General features: G+C 37.6%; 1 protein-coding gene across 1 annotated transcript in view; it reads right to left on the bottom strand.

Annotated features, from left to right (window-relative positions):
- Window positions 1-20,290, bottom strand: part of LOC107741742 (semaphorin-6D-like) — an 87,351-nt gene that overhangs the window by 51,078 nt on the left and 15,983 nt on the right. The window contains exons 2-3 of the mRNA XM_016554513.1: window positions 3,195-3,391; window positions 1,021-1,026 (exon numbers count right to left, since the gene is read on the bottom strand). Of these exons, the coding sequence (XP_016409999.1) occupies window positions 1,021-1,026; window positions 3,195-3,333 (145 nt within the window). The 5' untranslated portion in view covers window positions 3,334-3,391. The remainder of the gene's footprint in view (window positions 1-1,020; window positions 1,027-3,194; window positions 3,392-20,290) is intronic.

Below are 20,290 nucleotides of genomic sequence, written 5' to 3' on the forward strand. Positions count from 1 at the left end.
ACGCTTGAGGTATTCGTCCAATCACTAGGCACTGTATAGTTGGCCCAATCACAGCACACCTTGCTTTTTCAGACCGATGAGCTTTGTAAAAATCGACGCGTTTCAGAAGGCGGGGCATAGAGGAGAAACAATAATGTACAGTATGTGGAAAATAATGTGTTTTTTTTACTTTAAACCGCATAAACACATTTCATTACACCAAATACACAAAATAATGTTCTTTTTAGCAGCATCATATGACCCCTTTAATGCCAATATTGGTGAGGACTGTATGATCTTTGAATAACATCAGTCTTCAAATTCAAGATATTTAAAGTGTACCTGAAGTATACTTGCAATAGTTTCACTTTAGCATAATCAAATATACTTCAGTATATCTTTAGTGTGACTTCAACGTTACTTCCAAACAATTAAAGTGCATTAAACTCAAAATTAGTTGTTCCAATTTAGCTGAATTTAAGGATACCAGTTTAGTATACTAAAAGTACAATTGCAGGGTATTTTTATTAAGCAGATAAATATGTAAATGTATTTGTAGTACACTTAGCATGAAATTAATGTATTTCAAATACATTTTAGTATATTTCTTTTTCACTAGAGAATATATAGTATGAAAAATAGAAATTGATTTTAAGATTTGCTAAACATTTTATTTAACAGTGTTATTAAATTATTACCGTTATCTTAATGTAATTTTAAGTGAGCAATGAATAAAGGTACCCTAAATGTAAAAATAGAAGAAATGCGCAGCACAGCTCAATATACAATATCGGCGACAGATAAATATCTGTATTTTTAAAAATCTCTCATATCGGTCAATAACTGATATGGTACCAATATATTATGCATCTCTACTAATACTAATACTAAGACACCATATTTTGTTAAAGCTTGTGAAGATGCTGCTTCTTTCCGTCTGTAATGTGTGGGTTGCACAAAGACCGCAGGGCTGATGGGACCATCTATGGTGGAAAGAGACAGACTGGTATCAAAATATGCAAATACACCAACTGTATTAACAACTATCTGTTCAGTTCACTTATGAACAATGAAAATCATATTCAACAACTGAATTAGCTCCTGAAAATTAAGATAGTGACAATCACAATTAAATTATACATTAAATATGTGTCATGGTACAGAAGCAAACTGAACAACTAGTTGTTAATTCAGTGATGCCACTTGCTGCCAGCTGCTCTGAGCTGCTGTGTTAGAAAAATCACTGAAATTGAGGTACCTGTCTTGACTCATTTGCATATTTTGATATGGTCTCTGTGCACTGTAGCTCCTCCCACCATCCAGAACAAACCCAAACATTACAGTCCAGGCTGAACATGTTGTTTCAAAGCATCATCTTAACAAGCATAAACAAAACACTGCTTGTTACAGTTGGTTCCATGTTGTAGTTGTCACTCCCCTAAAAGTGTTTTGTGAACAAAACAGGATTTGACACTCAGAAGAGGAGTGACAACTGTTATTTAGCTACAGTGTGAACGCGGTCGAGGCCATCTAATGGGTTTAAAGGTTACAATGTTGTACAAAAAAACAGTTGTAGAACAGAGAAAAAGTCTCAGGATGTAAAACCACACATACACATACAGCAAGCACATAAACACACACAGGTGGAAATGGTTGATAAATGGGTCTCATTACTCGTGTGATGTTCTTTTTGGAGAGCTCTATTAGCCCAGCTATCTGTACACCAATGGCTGTGAGGCTCAGTATCTGTTTTTGAGTCCAGCTCTCTCAAATGTGGTCCACTCGTTTTAGCAGAACAAAGGACGCAGCAGAGCTCTCGTATCCGCTCAAACATGACCCCCCCGAGCCTCCCGTGTCAATCATGGTACATCCATGCTGAATTCTGTGTTTGAAAGTTAAAATGATAGGAGACGAAAGTGAAAATGGGACCACAAGCTAGATTCCAACTTAAAGTAGCCACATAGAACTTATAGTTCACCCAAAAATGAAACTTATCATCATTTACACACTCATGTTGTTCCAAACCTGTATGACTTACCTTCTTCTGTGGAACACAAAAGAAGATATTTTGAAGAATGCTGGTAACCAAATAGCTTCAGTTTCTATTGATTTCCACTGAATGGTTAAAAATATAATGGAAGTCAATGGGAAAAGAAACTATTTGGTTACCAAGATTTCTACAAAACCTTTGAAGAAAAGAAAGTCATACAGGTCTGTCCATCCATCCATCCATCTGTATTAGTCTGTCCATTTATCTATCCATTTTCCATCTATTCATCAATCTATCTTTCTCCCGATCCATCTATCTGTCCATCCATTCATCATCTGTCTATCCATCATTCCATCTTTATCTATTTTCAAAACTTTCAATCAAGATTTTTTTAACCCATCATTCTTTTGCTTTTCTAGTTAAAATTGGTCCATGAATCTATTTGAATTTCAATTCACTTTACAATTAACATTGACTGAACTGTTTGCAACTTCAAATCAATTCAAATTCAGTAACTGAACTATCAATTCACTTCTGAATGGCTCAAATCCCTCCCACTAAGCCACACCTCCAACTAATTCAATGTAAAATAACGCTTTTTGGTTTTCCAAAATAATTATGACCAATATAGTGTTGGGCTGTATGGACTGTATAAAAATGAGTTGTCCACAAAATATCAACATAAAACAGTAAACACTTCTATCACACTTCATTTACAATTGAGTTGGCCTCTCCACACCCTGCTGTTTGCAACACAGCCAAGACTAAGGAGTTTTTATTTGCCAATTAGTAACAACTTCACAGCAGCCCCCAAATGAAGCTGCTCTCTCAGACCCAGTAGATTTGGAAGCTAGGGAGTAACATAGAGCGGAAAACCGGGATGGGGTAGATTAGGGCTGGGAACGGGAAGGTGGAGTGAGGATGGACTTGGCAGCCATGGCTGCTGATATACGTATTTGGCGTGTGAAATGCTTTACGCCTGCCAAGACCTGATTGCTTGGCAGGCGGTTTACTTTTAAACTCTGGGTACGGTTTAATGCGCCTATTGCAATATATCTTGCAAGATAAAGCATTCATAATTCAAACTGCCATGATTGAATTATGAAGATATGAAAAGAAAACTGAGGTTTCAACACTCTTTGTATGCCTGAAGTTAAAAAGATATCTGTGAAATAATGTGACTTTTATCCCAGGAACTTGTGGTGTTTCATTGTTTTATACTTACGTTCACTACCGACGGTGCTGATGGGCTCCAGGTCCTGAGGAAAGGGTGTCACACCATGGCACAGATGTTTTAGGCAGGTGAGGGTGAGCGTGAGGGTCAAGACCAAGAGGGGCCGCGACCCCAAAATCACCAACCTCATTTCAGCTAGAGCATAGAAGTCAGCCACACAGCATGACCCAGAGCAGACTGATCACCACCTGGAAAGACAAAAAAGAGAGCTATGATGACAATAGCCGTTTTAAAAAATGGTCGCTGCAACCTCAGTAAAAAGGATTTTTGTGCTTCCACTTGACTCAACAACTTATACGTGTGACTGAATGATTGTGAAATTCACTGACATGTCATTTCAAATCTGTATGACTGTGGAACACAAATAGAGAAATTTTAAGAAATTGCACTAGCTGCTCTTTTACACCCAATTACAATGATTGGGGGCGAGGCATTTAAGCTTCGGGAAGTATCGTAAAATGATCTTTAAAACTTCTGAAGACTTGTAATGCAGTACATGAGTCATATGTACCACTTTTAGGATATTGTTATGGTTATTTTGTGCCATTTTTGAAGCTTGAAAGCAATGTGGACTAACTGCATTGGAAAATAGCGAATAGCGCAAGTCAGATGGGTTGTCAACAAAGTAAATAAAGAATTTTCACTTTTAACTATTCCTTTAATGCAATCTAATATTCAAGCATCCTGCAGTCACACTGATTCAGACAGCGGCAGTGTTGCTTTTATTAACACGCCCAACATAATAATGGAGAAATGGAGATAGGGAAAGAAAAAAGATGGACTGAGTGAGCGAGAACACAATAGGTTATTTTATAAGGGCCCCAGCCTGGGGGACACCTGGCTCATTGACTCAAACTGTACAGTCTTTCACAGGTGACTTAACTCAATTAACCGCAAAGGCTGCTGGGATGCCGTCTCAGTCTGTCAGCTTTTACACGAGGCCAATGGGGATGGATCAAAAACGTATTTTCAGGGCAATGGAAAAAATGAAAGTCTCCTGCCAAAGAGTCCTACTGAAAATAGGCTGAATTATTAATGAACGCTTTGAGTGTTTGTATTAGATTCATAATGGACTGTGATACTGATGTTAATGAGTTTGGCATCAGGTTATTCTACATGATATAATGGCCAAAAAAGAATGGACTCCTCTAGTACAGTGATTCTCAACTAGTTTTGCTTCAGGATGCAGATTTAACGTCAGAAATAAAGTGGTGACCCATCAAAAATGTAAACAAAAATGTGCTTAAAAACAAATACTGAAATGTACGATTATAACCACAAACCCCATTTGGTCTAAAATGTGCAAAACTAATAACATGACTGTTTAAAAAAGGAAAATTCACAATTTGGATTTCAATTTTTGCACAAAAACACATTTATCTTTGCTAAAACAATATTTACATAGCCTGAGTCATCAGTGTAGAAACACTGCTTTAGTAAACAGATAAGTTTGTGTCTTACAACTGACAATGTGTCCTTTAAATTTTAATGCCCAGCCAAAAACCTTTTGTTTTTGAACTGATATGAAGCCCGATCACAATTAATCACCCCATGTGGCCACTAGGGGTGGAACGGTTCGCGGAAAAAAATCGAACCGTACGGTTCTCCACACACGCGCTAGGACCGCGGTTCAACTTAAATCTGACAACGCATCTGTAATATGGTTTGCTATAAATAACACGTAAAACAAACAGGGTTCGGCTAATATATGTTTCTGTTGATGGATGCGCATTCTGGCTTCCCAATACATTACAACAACAGCAATAAAAAAAAAACGTGGACAAAGCTTTGCCAGTTTAAACATTTAAGAGCCAGAGGACGCGAGCTCGTGAGCGCAGTGAGAAGATTTGTGCGTGCACTCATCCGAAGCGTGCAAACCCGCACCTCAGAACGCACGCAAATATTAAGCTTTCTCTGAAGTATTGTGTTTAAATGGACAAATTCACACAAAAATTATGTCAAAATGCCCGTCTTGGTAAGTATCCTATAGCAGACATAGCCGGCTGAATGTACTGTATCAGTGCATTCTCTTTAAGTGTCAACACTTCCTTAATATTAATCAAACATGTAGGGTTTTTCAACTCAAAAAGGGAAATATTTATGACGAATTATAACTGGTTATGATTCATAATAAATATTTAGATTAGATCTTTGAATTAACTGTAGCAGAATCAATATTACCATTACTTGATCTGTCCGTCCACCGAGCAGACAAAATAATCATTTATCAATTCAAAGAAAGATTATTTTCCTGGCCAAGGAAGAATAACCTTTCCTTATTTATGCAGTGCTAGCAGTAATTTAACAAATGTAGCAAGGGTTGGAACATTCATTGACTTGAATTGTGAACAGCAAACACATTTAGTACCCATATAAGTGTGACGTCTGGGACCAGGACTGTAATTTATATGCAAATGTCAAAAGCTAAAAGGGTCTTCTTAAACCATAAAACCCCAAAAATCATGCATGATCCTACGCAGACGCTACAAACAGCAACAAAGAAATCACTCACTGCTCTTGATTGAATAGCGTTTGCAACTTTAATAAAGATTAATCTTTAATTATACAGTCAAATATGCAATGCTGTTTTACATTTCATTACTTTATTCAATTTCTGTACCTGAAACTAATGTTAGACCTACCTAAAAAAAACTGAAAATCACAGTTTATTTTATTTGTATCTTTACTCTATTGTATTTATTGTGCTGTTGCTTGTAGTTAGATAGATTATTCTTATTTTCTTTATTTTTATTTGACAGTATAGTTTTTGCCTAAACATAGCAAGCACATAACATACCGAACCATACCGAAACCGTGACTCTAAAACCGTGATACAAACTGAACCGTGAGTAAGTTGAACCGCTCCACCCCTAGTGGCCACACAAGGATACACTGTGTCAGGGATATATAATGGGACATTATGTCAGATGGATTAGCTATACTTAGAGAACTGAGTACAGGGACAGGGCTGTGCGCTTCTAATGGAGCATATACACACACTTAGGAAAACACATGCTCTTCTAGAACTAATACAGCACAAAATGTGAGACATCATCTTCCCCAAGCTGACGTTGAAAGGATCATGGGGTCGTTTTTATATGGACACAAACAAACAAGGATCATGACAGATAAGCACAAATTATACCATCCGGATGTCTTGTGACTGCAGAACCAAAACCAAAGCCGTGTTGCTTTTCAAGGAATTGACAATGGGGAAGAGATCATGTGAAAACTGATGAATACAGTGCAGAAAACATCTAAGAATAACATTTTCACAAAAAGTTCTGATGAAAAAAAAGAGTGGTGCCATGATGTTACAGGGTTGTGGGTGGTTGCTAACTGTACATCTATTTTTTCCCCCACCTTTTTATTGACCAGCTACTGTAGCCAGTTGGAATGGAAGTTAGAATGCTTTGAAAAGTACTAGCACACCTCTCCCGAACATGATATGAGGTATCATTCATACCCACAGCACAAATGCTGAGAGACAAATTACACACTAAAGTCCAATACTTAAAGTCTCGATAAAAATGGAAGTAATGGCATATCTTTTCTTCCACATTGTGAAGTAGATCCAAGTGATTATTATACAAGAAAAAAATGTTGCTAGGACTTGGTACTGTCGAATAGTTGCAGTTGATTGTAAGAAAGGAGCTAAGTTTAGGCAGACAAACTGTTTGGCATAGATCAGAGTGAAATGTGTCATTTTGGAAGATCTACTTTTCACATTTTAATATAAAATACAAAGTCATGAAAAAAAGAAACGGATAGAAAATGTGTATGAATAATTTAACGATAAGATCAATAACATGCATTTAGAAAATGGATAGATTTTTATTTCATTTCAGAGCAGCTAGGAGGAATGGACTTATCTGCGCGACGTTGCTGCCGACTTTAAGGTAAAAGTTTAGAACAAATCCAAAAAAGAAGAACTTCAAAGATATTTAAAAACCTCAAAGGAATCAAGTCAAATTAATCCTTAAACTCCTGTCCTAATAATTTTCAATATAAAGATGTCCCTTTCGCTCAAGGCGAAGCACTCTTTAGAGACCCAAAAGTTTGAGACCTCAGCGACGTCGCGCAGATAAGACCAGACAGCCCATTCCTCCAAGCTGCTCTCTCTGCTGCCATTAATACATGCTCCAAATGGCATCTCAATCAGCACTCAAGGCTGATGTGAACAGTGATAGGACTGGGAAACCAGTGAACGTGTCCCTCAATTAATTCAATGACCTAAATGGATTTGGACTTAATTACTTCCCCTCAGCTCACTCTCTCTGTCTCTGTAAAGCTCTGCAAATCACAGCCAGCCTGAAACAAATCTAGGTTCCAACAACGCTTTACAAGTCTTGGCACAATGATGCTCGGTTGAGATGCTTTCATCCAAGTTTTAAGGCAGCATAGCATTTATCCGAAAGAAAACAATCACCCCCATTATGTAAAACTGCTATTTTGTTGACCGTATACCAGATGCTAATCAATAACATTGACAAGACATTTATGGTACGCCAATCTGACTATTAGCTAAAGAATGAGCTGTTGATGGGTAGATAATCTTTCAAAGCCCTATTAAATCTCTTTGCAAACATATATAATGTAAAAACACAAACAACTGAAGAAACTGCTCTATAGACAGTAAATCAGAACTTTAAATGCACACTGAGTTTGAAGTTTGGAACCAAAAGAGAGTTCAATAATTCAATAACAGAGATTCAATAATAGAACAGACATTAGCTAGCCAATAAGTGTTTTGTTTGCAACACAAAGTAGTCTTCCACAAAGTTAACTGCAAAAACCTATTAATTCTAAGGATAGCTATGAGTATAAAGCAAAATCTGTCTGAATCAGACCACATCCATTTATATAAAAAAGATTCACCAAAAAAAAAAAATTCACCATTTACCAGTTACTTATTTCGATCCATGACACTTCGAAGTATGACACTTGATTATTTAGTAAAATATAAAAGGAGTAGTTTAGTAGAACGCTAGAGCAGCTCTTGTCCATGCAATAAAAACGGATGGGGTTCATCTCCAAAAAAGCAAAAAACAAAAAATAAACATCATGAAAACATAGTAAAAGCTGTCCTGCATTCCAAGTCTTTTGTAGTCAGATGATATATTTGTGTAAGAAATAGGCTGAAATAGTTATTCACCAATTTTACAGTATAGAAAAGAGCAGCTTGGACATTCTGCTATAGTGCACTACCATTTAAAGGTTTGAGGCCATTAAGGTTTTTTTGTTGTTGTTTGTATGATTTTTCTTTTTGAAAACAATTGATAATGTTCTAAATATTTATAATGGTAAAAAAGATTTATTTTTGAAATCTGCTCTTTTGAACTTTCTATTCATCAAAGAATCCTGAAAGGAATCTCATTGTTCCAAAAATTCCGTTTTGCAACAGCAGGAATAATTTACATTTTAAAATATAAAAAAGGGTTCTTTTAAGATTAGTGATCGACCGATATGGGTTTTTTGACAGCCGATGCCGATATCTTGGAAAGCAGGGTGGCCGATGGCCTATATAAAGCCGATATAATTTTATTTATTTTAATTAATATTTAATAAATTTGAAATCATTTGAAAATGGATTAAATTTTTTTTGTGTAAAATAAACATACTTATACTTTAGAAGACAAAGCATTTTTCACAAATAAATATTTAGTAAAAATCTAATTGAATAGGAAGTAAACATTGTAACCAACAGGGCACTCAGTATTCTGGGAAGTTTGTGTGCATTGGGAATCATATATATATATATATTTTTTTTTTCAAATAAAGCCAAGGTAACACTCATTTTACATACAGCACACAATGAAAATGACATGAATATGATAGTGAGCAAAAGCATAAAGCGCAGCATAATTTGAAATCACGAGTTTAGTTTGTCAATCGCGCGTCTCCAGTCAAGCAGAACTCTCCTCCTGTCCGCATTTAATTTGCATGGACCGACCGTCATGCAGAGAACACGCGATCATGCAGGATACAAATGCACACTTCACAAGATCTCAACTAGATTCGACTAAGTCTGCAAGGTTTGTGAAATTAAATGTTCATTAGTCATTCAAAGATTTGTTTAAATGATATTAATGCGTATTTGCTGAATGCTGACGGCAAACGAGAAAGTATTATAATGTTTGTCTTTCTATTACTAATAATATTAAAGCAATCGTTATAATACTTTTTTGTATACATTTTAATTCCTTTGTTTAACAGTTCTATCTGATTATTAGATAGAACTGAACGACGACAGCGAACAAGAGGGAGAATGTGAGCACTGTGTGTTCAGGCGCTGCAATATCAGCTTCGTCCAAATGAAAAGTCCCGCCTCGAACACATCGGCCAAACAGAAAAACTTATCGGCCGATGCCGATATTTGAAAAATGCCAAATATATCGGCATTGGCGATATATCGGTCGACCACTATTTAAGATGCAATAATATTATTTCACAATACTATTTTTATTTTTTCCAATATCACCCTACGTGTTCCACAGAAGAAAGTCAAACAATTGTTAAAAGACATGAGGGTTCATAAATTATGACAGAATTTTCATTTTTTGGTGAACAATCCTTTTAAATCAGACAGCTCTCCAAAACAAATCACCTACCAAAAATAAATTATTAAAAAAAAAAAGATAATGAAAATTCCCCCTCTCCTTGACACAAACTCTTACGGAGTACACCAAGTAGTTTACCTCCATTTCTCCAGGCAGGTGGCACACACTAAATGTGTGTGTGTGTGTTTGCAAACTGTTCGAGTCTCTCTTGCTCTTCTAATCAGTGCGCATTCATGTGGCGTTTGAAGAGACGCAAAGCACTGATGAGCAGACAGCTGTCGATATGTGACTAAACCCCTGCTTATCCCTCGCTTCCTCCACGGGGTCAGAGCTGGCTCTCTGTTGGCTCGATGTGGGCAGGGCGCTGGGCCCCATTGTGGGTCCTCTGAAAATGAGGCAGACTTGTTGCGGCGACGGGGTGGAAAGAGGCCGCACTGAAGTTTGAGGAGGAGAAATCTCTTGAGCTCAGGATTGATTATCCGACATTCATTTGGATTTACCAACAGCTCCTTGGCTCGCTGTGGGCTCCGCACATCCCTCCCTCTCTTGCAGCACTTAAAAAAAACACTTGCACAGGCCAACACGGAAAACCTGATGGGAAAAGAACGACGGCTTTTTATGGTGCGCGACCTACGCGGTCGTATCACTTTTAAAGGATCTATATTCATTTACAGGTTGACTCTGTTTAACAAGCCCAGCTTTTATCACTGCTGGCTTGCAATAAAAATTACGGTTAAAATGGATGAATTTAAATTCCATCAGCGTTTAATACCTGCTTAAGGAAACATCATGTCAGCCAAGAAGGGAGAGAGAAACATGATTTTTAATTCAAATATGACTTACGTGCTCTATAATGCGATTCACCCCCTTTTGTCCCAAGCGACATGTGAAAAGGACACACTTTGCTCACTCCCTCTCCCTCCTCCTTCCACTCGAGGACCCTTTCACACCCTCAGAAGCAGAAATTGAATGAGTCTCTTCTCTGTATACATGGTCCAACATAATAAAGTCTGGTGTCCCTGGGCTCCTCCGTCATTTCAAACACGATTAAGCACATTAGTGCTCTGGCTCTCCACGGCCCATTACCCAGCAACCCCGCTGTCAGGGACCCACAAGTAGCTGTGAACAGGGGCAGAGGGGCCAGACTCTCCCTCACAATACTTTTAGAGATCCTAGAATCCAACTGAGTCTGAGATTCTACAACTTCATTCTGAGTTAATAAGATTCAAAAATACTGCGTGAGTTCAATGAACCGTCTGGAACCCCTGGGAAACCTTTTCTAGCGATGTGTCCCATTTCCACTAGAAACGCAGATTTGGGATGGAAAATGTGCATTTGACATTCATTCAGTAAGGATGTATATATTCTTGCTATATATATCGGTATCATATTGGTAAACGTCCAATAGTAGTGACTTTTCAATTATCGATATTTGCAAAAATTGGACGTTTATTCATGCAATTTACTTATTTTTACTTGTACTTATTTTTACATTTAGATTACCTTTACTGCCATGTAACTTTCACTTAAAGGTTATCTCTAAAAACATTAATCATATAATAGCAGTTAAATGCAACAGTTTGTTTGGCGCTGAAAGCCTTATGTTGCACTTTGGGCATCCCGAGTTCGAATCCCAGCTTGTGGACCTTTCCCAATCCCACAAAAAAAAAATAAAAATAACAATTGCAAATCTTAAAATATTTATTTTTCATACAGCATATTTTACGGTTACATTATACATTATTTTATGTTGTAATTAAATTCACTACAGCATTTAATTTAATTTATTTTACATTTTAGTGTTTTTTTTTTTATTTAGACAAAATAGCATAGAATTTTAATATCTGCCATAAATGGCTTATTAACTAATAATTATTTCATAACTAGTATTTATTTTTATTACATAATTTTCTATTAAATAGTATTTATTTATATTAAATAATATCTATTTTTAACAATTAACGAATGTTTAACTAATATTTAAATACATGCTCCTTTAAAACCAATTCTTGATGACATAAAATTACTTTGCATGGTAAAATAGCCTTAAAATAAGTCTCAAAATTATGAAAAATACTTAGAATGTGATGTGCTGGTTACATAGTAACAGTCTGTTATGTTGTCCTTTGGTTCTCAAGACAATGAAAATGTGGCATTCGGGCACCTGTTACCAGCCCCATTTCAGTGGAAAAGGGGTGTGAATGAGCTCTTGAAGGTCCTGTCAGCAGATAAACACAGCTGATTAGTCTACATTATTGCACTAGCACTTTAAAATTATACGCTTCAACCCTGTAATGATGAGAAACCTTCAGTGAATGCCTGTTTGTCACACATAGATTGAGGCTAATTGCTGCTGAATCACACATACAGCATCCGGGTCTCTGGGCTGGAGAACAGGAGCCGACTCCACGGTTGATTGAAATCTGCAAGTCCATCCTAATGTGCCTCACATGAACTGGAACACATATACTGGCATTTACATTTAGCTGACACATTTATCCAACTTGCGTAGTATTCTAGGTATAATTGTTTCACACATTCCTTGTGAATCACACCATTGACCTTGGCCCTGCGCTACTATTTGAGTTACAAGAATAAAAGGCAGTTTTTCTGAGCTGGTGAGCTAAAAAAGGCTGAAAGAAAAAGTGAATTACATATAAAAAGTCACAAACCTGGACTCTGGTTCGTCTTTAGTCTGACGAATGAGTGTGTCAGGAACTGATCAACAGCTCTTGAGAAAAACAAAAACAAATAAATTAACAAAATGGCTTATGGGCTCTGTTAGAGGAGGGAAAAACAAGCAGGAAACTGTATCACTGTGTGTGTGTGTGTGTGTGTGACTTTCTACCACAAAGACGACATTGTTGGTTTGAGACCGCAGCCGTTGGCCTGTTCATGCCAAAACAACCAATCATTATCACAGACCTGTCCCATGATATCGTCACATGATCCAGGGGTCACCTAGCAGGCAGACGTGCGCATAAACAGATTACAAACCTCTACTTGGTTTTGTTTTTGAATCGAAATCAGTTAGGTCAGTATTCAGGTAGGAATAGCTGGAGCAGGCTTTAAAAAGCCAGATATTCCTGGCACACATTTTGCCTGTGTTTTAAACACTGATCCAAATGGCTTCCTCTGCGCTTTCAGTCATTTCACTCACCATCTCACAGGAGACGCACACACACATATGCGGACGCTCACACAGGAGCCCCTAATTAGATTTCCAGTGAGTGACCACCCTGCTGTTGCTGGGTTAAATTAGAATTGGACTTAAGGAGTGTCGGGCAATTATTGAGGGTCTGCCCCTGCAGATAAAATAGACACATTCGCCCTCATCCCAAGCCACATATTTAAGTTTTAATCTACTCGGAACAATATCAGTGTATGATGGGATAAGAGCGGGAACTTTGGTAACCGCAGTAACCCAGAAAGATATTAATATGCAGACAATACCAGTGTGGCAGCCGGCAAAGTCTTCTCAAGAGCACAAAGAGATAGAGAGAATGACAAACAGCTGACAGACAGGAAACACTTTGACCCTCAATTGGGATTAGATGAAAAATGGAATGGAAGAATCCTCACTGGTCTTTTCTCTCTCTCCCTGAGCCTGCCAAGGTTACTGTAATCAAGTGAAACTACCGCAGAGACAAAAGCTTTAAAAAAATAAGGTAAAAAATTAAATAATAATAATAATAATAATAAAACAGTTTCCGAACAAGAACACTAATCTGAAATTACGAATATACAACAAAATATAAACAAAAACTAAACAGCAATACAGAGAGAGAAAATTACTGATTTATTTTTATCTAATTAATATACTGAGCATGACTTCGGACTATTTGCATGTAAAAAAAATAAATAAATACAATAAAATAAAGAATTTGTTTAGTTGATCAGAAGGGTGATCTAAAAAATTGAAAAAAAAAAAAAACCAGTTTGCGAACAACAAAAACACTAATCTGAAACTATATATTTTCAACAAACTATAAAAAAAACTGAGTAGCAATACAAAGTGAGAAAATTACTGATTTATTTTGATCTAATTAATATTGTATGCTTGACTTCTGACTATTTGCACATAAAAAAAATTAAGAATTTGTTTAGTTGATCAAAACCATGATAAAAAAACAAAACAAAAAAAACCCCCTCAATACTTGTGAACATATTTCGGATGTCCTTTGTTATGAACTTTGTACTAGTTGTTCTCTGGTTCGGGTTATCTGACACAAGATCTGAGTAGATCCAGTACTTATTGCTGAATCAGAAATGTCCCAGAGATGGCAGATGCTAGAAGTGGAAGTAATGGCACATTTTATAGCTCATTTCATTGATAGCAAGTACTGCAATATGCTGTGTTGTTGAGAACTTGACAAATAAAATGTAAACATCAGTGTTATTGAGTATGGTGCAGTTTGTGATATGAATATCAGGATGAAAAGTAAAACTATATGGAATCAAGCAAATAAATATGGCTGTAATGTTGTATATCTGGGAAAAATAAAGAAATAAATAAGTATATTAATATATACAACCAAAAACATAAAACTTACTAAATTAAACAAACTTACTAAAACTACAACTAAAAAATAAAACCCTGTCATCTGTTGGAACGGTGGCGTGAATAACTGTTAAAAGAATCAGAGGCATCTAGTGTCACGTGGGTGTCTTGTCTGTCAGCAAGAGGTCATGACCTTCTCACTATCAATGCCAGTCAGCCAATCACCGAGGAAGAAGGGGATCCGCTCCGGCCACAAGGGTTCTGCCTTGCTGACAAGGTCAGTCCATGGGAGGAACAACGCTGGCGGGCTGTGCTGCTGCCTCTGCTGGGAATGATGAAGGAAAGGAGCACCATCAGTCTTCATTCAAGCACCAATGACAATTCCTGCTCATCCCATTCCTCGCTGAAATTCCAAGAGGACTGGCTGTCAGCAAACGTCAATTTGCATCTCGATTAGCATGAACGTTGGCACGTGACGTGTCACATCTTGCCACGTACCGCTCAGCGATGCATATGACACTCATTGCGGCGATTACTCTCCAATGGACGTGTTGTGGTTACATCCTGATAAGCATCAAACAAACTTGACGTTTCTCTCTTGAAACGACATCCCCAGTCAGATGTCGGCCAGTCATCAGAGAGGGATCCGTGCCAGGTGGCAGACAGTGGCCGTGCAGATCGATACGAGAACCGCCGAGACTCTCCTTCACTGTCGCCAAGCCAGGCAGACGGCAGCGGCATTAGCGGAGTGGCACCGAACCGTCCCATGCTTGCCTTGCGTCTGTTTTCAGACTAGCTGCGGCACACATTAATTTGGCAAATCAGTCATTTAGAGAAAGAGGAAAATCAATTCGGCTTTTCTTTCCCGAGGATGACCTGACGGCAACCTCTTCAAACAAAAAGCCCAAAATTATGCAGTCGTACCTTCAAATTGTCTCACTTTCGTCTCTGACTTTTAAAGTTATGAATGTAAAATACGCTCTTTTCTTGATCCCTCTCCTCTCTCCCCCTCGCTCATTAATATTTAAGGTTGTTATTTAGAGGCATTACCTGTCTGTATTGACAGAAATTGGAGTCGTCGTCCCCCGGCGGGTATTATAATTGGAGGGTGAAGGAGGAGGTTCTGGTGGAGGAGGAGGGAGCAAAACATGTTTTTCCCTCAAACTTTTTTATGTGCAGGTCTATTTTTATTATCAATTCTGCTTCACAAAAAAAAAAAAAAAAACAGCCCAGGGACCGACTGCTAAAGTCATCACGCATGCACACGCAGACTCCCAGGAGCTCTCCCAGAGGAGCACATGGAGTGGGTGGTTGTGTGCAGGGGTAAGTGAAGATTTTGGGAGGAGGAACTGGAAGAGTCTTTATCAAAAGAAATACGCTTTCTCTCTCTTCAACCAAGCACAGCAAGAAACCATTCCAATTAGAGAGAGATCCAGAGAGAGAGAACGAGAGATCAGCTCTGATCTCATAAGGAGACATCAGGAAACCAACAAGGCTTACATGACAGTCACGCAACATACTTGATTCCAATAAACATTCACTTTGCTTTGTTATAATCTGGTCCTGCATTAAAATATGAGTTCAGTATTAATGTAATGATGTAAAGAACAGAATGAGATGCCTTGATGACAGCAAGCTCACTCCTCTATCATCAGTTGTGTTTGTACTAAAGACATGATCTATAACTCATGCAGCTTGTTGAGGAAAGGTGTGATATTACTTTTCTAAGCAATCTGAAATTAGATTTCTGTCGGGGGTGGGTATTTACACGGTTAAAAAGTTGGATTCTCATGCTAAACATGGGCAAAGTTTCAAAAAACAATTTGGACATATGACGGAGTATTTCTGTGACAAATACACTCCTTCCAGGTTCGTATATGTTTTGGAAAAATTCTTTCGATCATGAAGGGCGGAATTCCTTGTATGGGCATTTCTCCCGGAAGAGCATGCACACGCACGTCAACCAGAGCGAGAGCAAGAGCACGCCCATCAACGCGCTTCATTCGGGTTACATTCACTGGCAGCGCTGAACAGGACATTCTCGAGAAGAATGTCTCTACTAGCGACTGACTTCCGAAAACAAGAGTGTAAATATTGCTGAAGCGCTTCCGCTATAATTCACCAGCATTTTTCTTTCTTTGTTCTGTCATGGTAGTCCCTCGATGACACATCATACAGGCAGGAGTACTGTTGCCACAGCTCCACGAACCTTTCCTCCATCTCATAATTCCACCTAGCAGCACCATCATCTCTCTTTCGTTTTGCCATGTTTGAAACCTGTGTATGAAAGAGCTTCTGTGCTGCTATTGGTCAACGTCACCAATGTGACAGAACTCGTCGTAGACGACGGAAAAAAAATTAAACATGCTAGTCTGATGTCGTGATGTTATGAAGCATCGCAGACGTGGAATCGGTTGTCGTCCACTATGACACACTACACATGCTGAAACGATAGAATCTTGCGTCCCGACGCCCATTGTCATTTACGAATCCCCACGACACCCTACATCAAGCAAATCGTGGCAAAATCGGGCTAAAATTGTGTAGTCTGAACTGGGCATAACACTTTAAAGAACCAGAATGTTCAAGCCACTGAGGAGTAAGAAAGTGGGACAAACAGTGTGAACGAAAGAAAGAAAGAGCGTACAAAAGAAACAAACAAACAAAGAAAAGAAAGTATATATGAAATAAAGTGTGCGCAAAAGAAAGTGCATAAAGAAAATGTACAAAAAAAAGTGTGCAAAAACAAAGAGCCTACATAAGAAAGTGTGTACGAAATAATCAGTGTACATAAAGAAAGAGTGTATGGAAGAGAAAGAAAGTGCATGCGATAGAAAAAGAGCAAAGGAAGTAATGAAAAAAATATGAAAGAAAGAACATTCAAAGAATGAAAAAGTGTATGAAATAAAGAAAGAGCACAAAAGAAAGAACATACAAAACTTTATGCTTATTCTTCTTTTGAAAAAACTTTTTTGGCAGAGGATAAAATCAAAAACTTACAGTAACTGGCCAAATGTTGTATTGTAGTGCTGTATAAAAGCAATATCGCACTTGCAATCTTGTCGGTGACCTATGGCTGAATCACAGCCCCATTTTCTCACATTCAGTACAACTGCACTCTTGCTCGTGTGATATTCCTTAAGTATATAATATTCCCATGTGTCTCTATATGGATAGTTCACAGTCTACACCAGCAGGATGCACAAAGAATGTGTGTGTGTGATAGAGAGAAAGACCCTCGGGTGCTCAGCTAAGACACGCCGAGCTCAGCGCCTCTGTGCCTGGTGAAGAGGATTTGGGAGGTTGAGTTTCTTTACAGGGCACTGATGCTCATCCACACACACACACACAGAGTGCAGAAGACTCGTGTCATTTCAGGATGGTTAGTTTCCTGTGACAGGTCTGTACCCAGTTGCTATGTTTCAGTGCTCAGCAACCCAGCTCACCTGGGCTCCCACACAAATAGCTCTGGGTGTTACCATCATATTTATTTCATGATTCCATTACGTTATTTACACATTTCTACAAAAGATATTGTGCTATTTCAGGAAAAAGTTGGGAATAGAAAAGAGAAGGAGAGAGAGAGACAAAATCAGTGTTCCAGTCTCTTTTTTAGAAGATTAAACTCTTCATCAAACTGTCCTCTGCTTAAGACACAGGCACAAACAAAGTCCTTAATTTACAGTCTCTCAGAGGGAGCCGAATTAAGGATGTTGTGGTTCACTCAGACACTGACACTCTGACACAAAGCGACAGGCGATAAATCACATCTCTTTCGAGTTAATCTGAGATTTACACTAACCAGCCATGACCAGGAAAGTCTGTGTACAGTTTGTGTATTTGTTTCAGTAAAAACAACAATCACCAATGGGTTCAAAACCCCCAATAGAGACATATGTTATTATTTGATCAATCTTTTTATCCATCCATCCATCCATCTTCATATTGTGATTAAATAGCAAATGTGTTTAAATGTATGCTCATACAATGCAAAACAGTAATATTGCGATACATTATTACAATTAAAATTATTTGTAATTCATCCTAATATTCTGATTTGGTGTTTAAGAAACATTTCTTATAATTATCAAAAATGGAAATGGTTGTACGGTTTAAGATTTCTTGATGAATAGAACAGCATTTATCTGAAACTGTTTTTTGTAACAAACGTAAGTCATTAATTTATTCAATTAATTTGTTGAATAAAAGTATCAAAAAAGACCCCAAATTTGTGAACAGTATATACATACATATATATATATATATAAAGAAAACATTTAGCATTAAAATGACAAGGACATTTTACATTTTAATGAATTAAGAATTGTCATCAATTTATTTACATATGATAAGGGAATTATAAATATTTACCACATATCAATGACTCTTAATAAAAGTGAGCAAAGTCTTATTTTGCCAAAAGAATGAATCACTCAAACAATATATTCACTTTGAAACCACTATTTGTTGTACTTCCATAAATAAAACACTGCATTTTAAAATTCACTGTGGACATAAGTAGTACTTGATGCCTGGTTCGGACACTGTGTTACAAATGTTCTGTTGAGAACGGTGCAGTTCATGCTCAAATATGAACTGTTGTGTATGTGTGTGTAGGCGAGTATATCTTCTCTTTGAAGCCACTACCTCATGCTGCGTTCACCAATCCAAGCCTGTGCACTCTGAACTGAGACCAATCTGCCATTTTCCCATCTAGTTCTAACCCAAAGAGTATATTACCAGCGCAGTATTTACAGAGACCTCTCCTCTCAAAGGCTCAGACCACACAGATGTGTAAGGGGACCCCTGCAGAACGGGTCATCAGGCCATATGGTCACAAGGTCAGCTTCCCCTTAATAGACGTCGAGTCAGCAACTCAACCGCCAGTATCAGCTATATGAAAGACAACCAGCTACTTTTTCCACTAATGACACGAATGAGTTTTCCATGACCTTATATTTGTTTGTGATTACTGAATTTTTATATTTTTATAGAAACTGCAAGAGGTTGAACAACGGATTTACATTTGATATTTTTGGTAAATTTTATTCTAGTACAACTATGAAGTAGTTTTTTTACACTGGTTTTGCCAATGTATCAGTTCTGTGATCCGGAATATGCGAGTATAGACAAACCTAATTTCAACTCAAATCTTAATGGCTTCAGATTGTTTCTGAATGATCTGTCTCATGACAAGGTGCCAGCTGGTGTCCCTTCCTTTAATCTGATTAATTGGAAGCTATATGAGGTGGCACCAGGTCAAGAGTGTTTGTGTGTGTGGACTATTGATGTGCTAATATGGCATTCCAATCACATGTTGAATTATGACACAGATTCCTCTGGTTTTCTAATGGGATAATCCCACATGTAATCCTAATCTCAATCTCCAACCCTTAATCTCAATCCCAGACCTGATTAAAAGATCAAACGCGGCTCAGAAACCACTATAAATTACGGCTCCCATCAACATGGCATCCCATATCAATTTAATATATATTAATATTTTGCATCTCTTCTATGATCAGTTAATTATCTAGACTCATAATACATTTCAGCAGAGCATTCATCTTTTGTTCCGTATAAAAAAAAAAGAAAATTCATCATTTACACACCCCCACCGTACTTTGCATCATTGAAGGTTGAATAAGGTTGCACAAGCGCAAATGAAATTCTACAATCAAGATTTACTGAAAAACAGTTTTGGTCTGTTTCTCACCCAAAGCTATTGTAAGGCTTGAAATATGAAGCATGAGTCATATTAACTAGTTTATGGTTTTCTTTTTTTCTTCTTGACAGCTTGACAGGTGAGTAAATGACAGAATTTTCATTTTTTAGGTGAACTGTCCCTTTAAGCGTTAAGGTTTGATGTTCTATTGAGCTTCCTGAGCTACAAACAGAGGAATGGTGTATGTTAATGTGTCGGTATGTGTCTGCATAGAATAGACAGATTGTGTGTTTAACGCCCTTACTTTGGTGTCATTAAGCATGTGTGTGTGTGTGTGTGTGTGTGTGTGTGTGTGTGTGTG

Source organism: Sinocyclocheilus rhinocerous, unplaced genomic scaffold, assembly GCF_001515625.1.
Source record: "Sinocyclocheilus rhinocerous isolate Xijiao unplaced genomic scaffold, SAMN03320098_v1.1 scaffold616, whole genome shotgun sequence".
NCBI classification, from domain to species: domain Eukaryota; kingdom Metazoa; phylum Chordata; class Actinopteri; order Cypriniformes; family Cyprinidae; genus Sinocyclocheilus; species Sinocyclocheilus rhinocerous.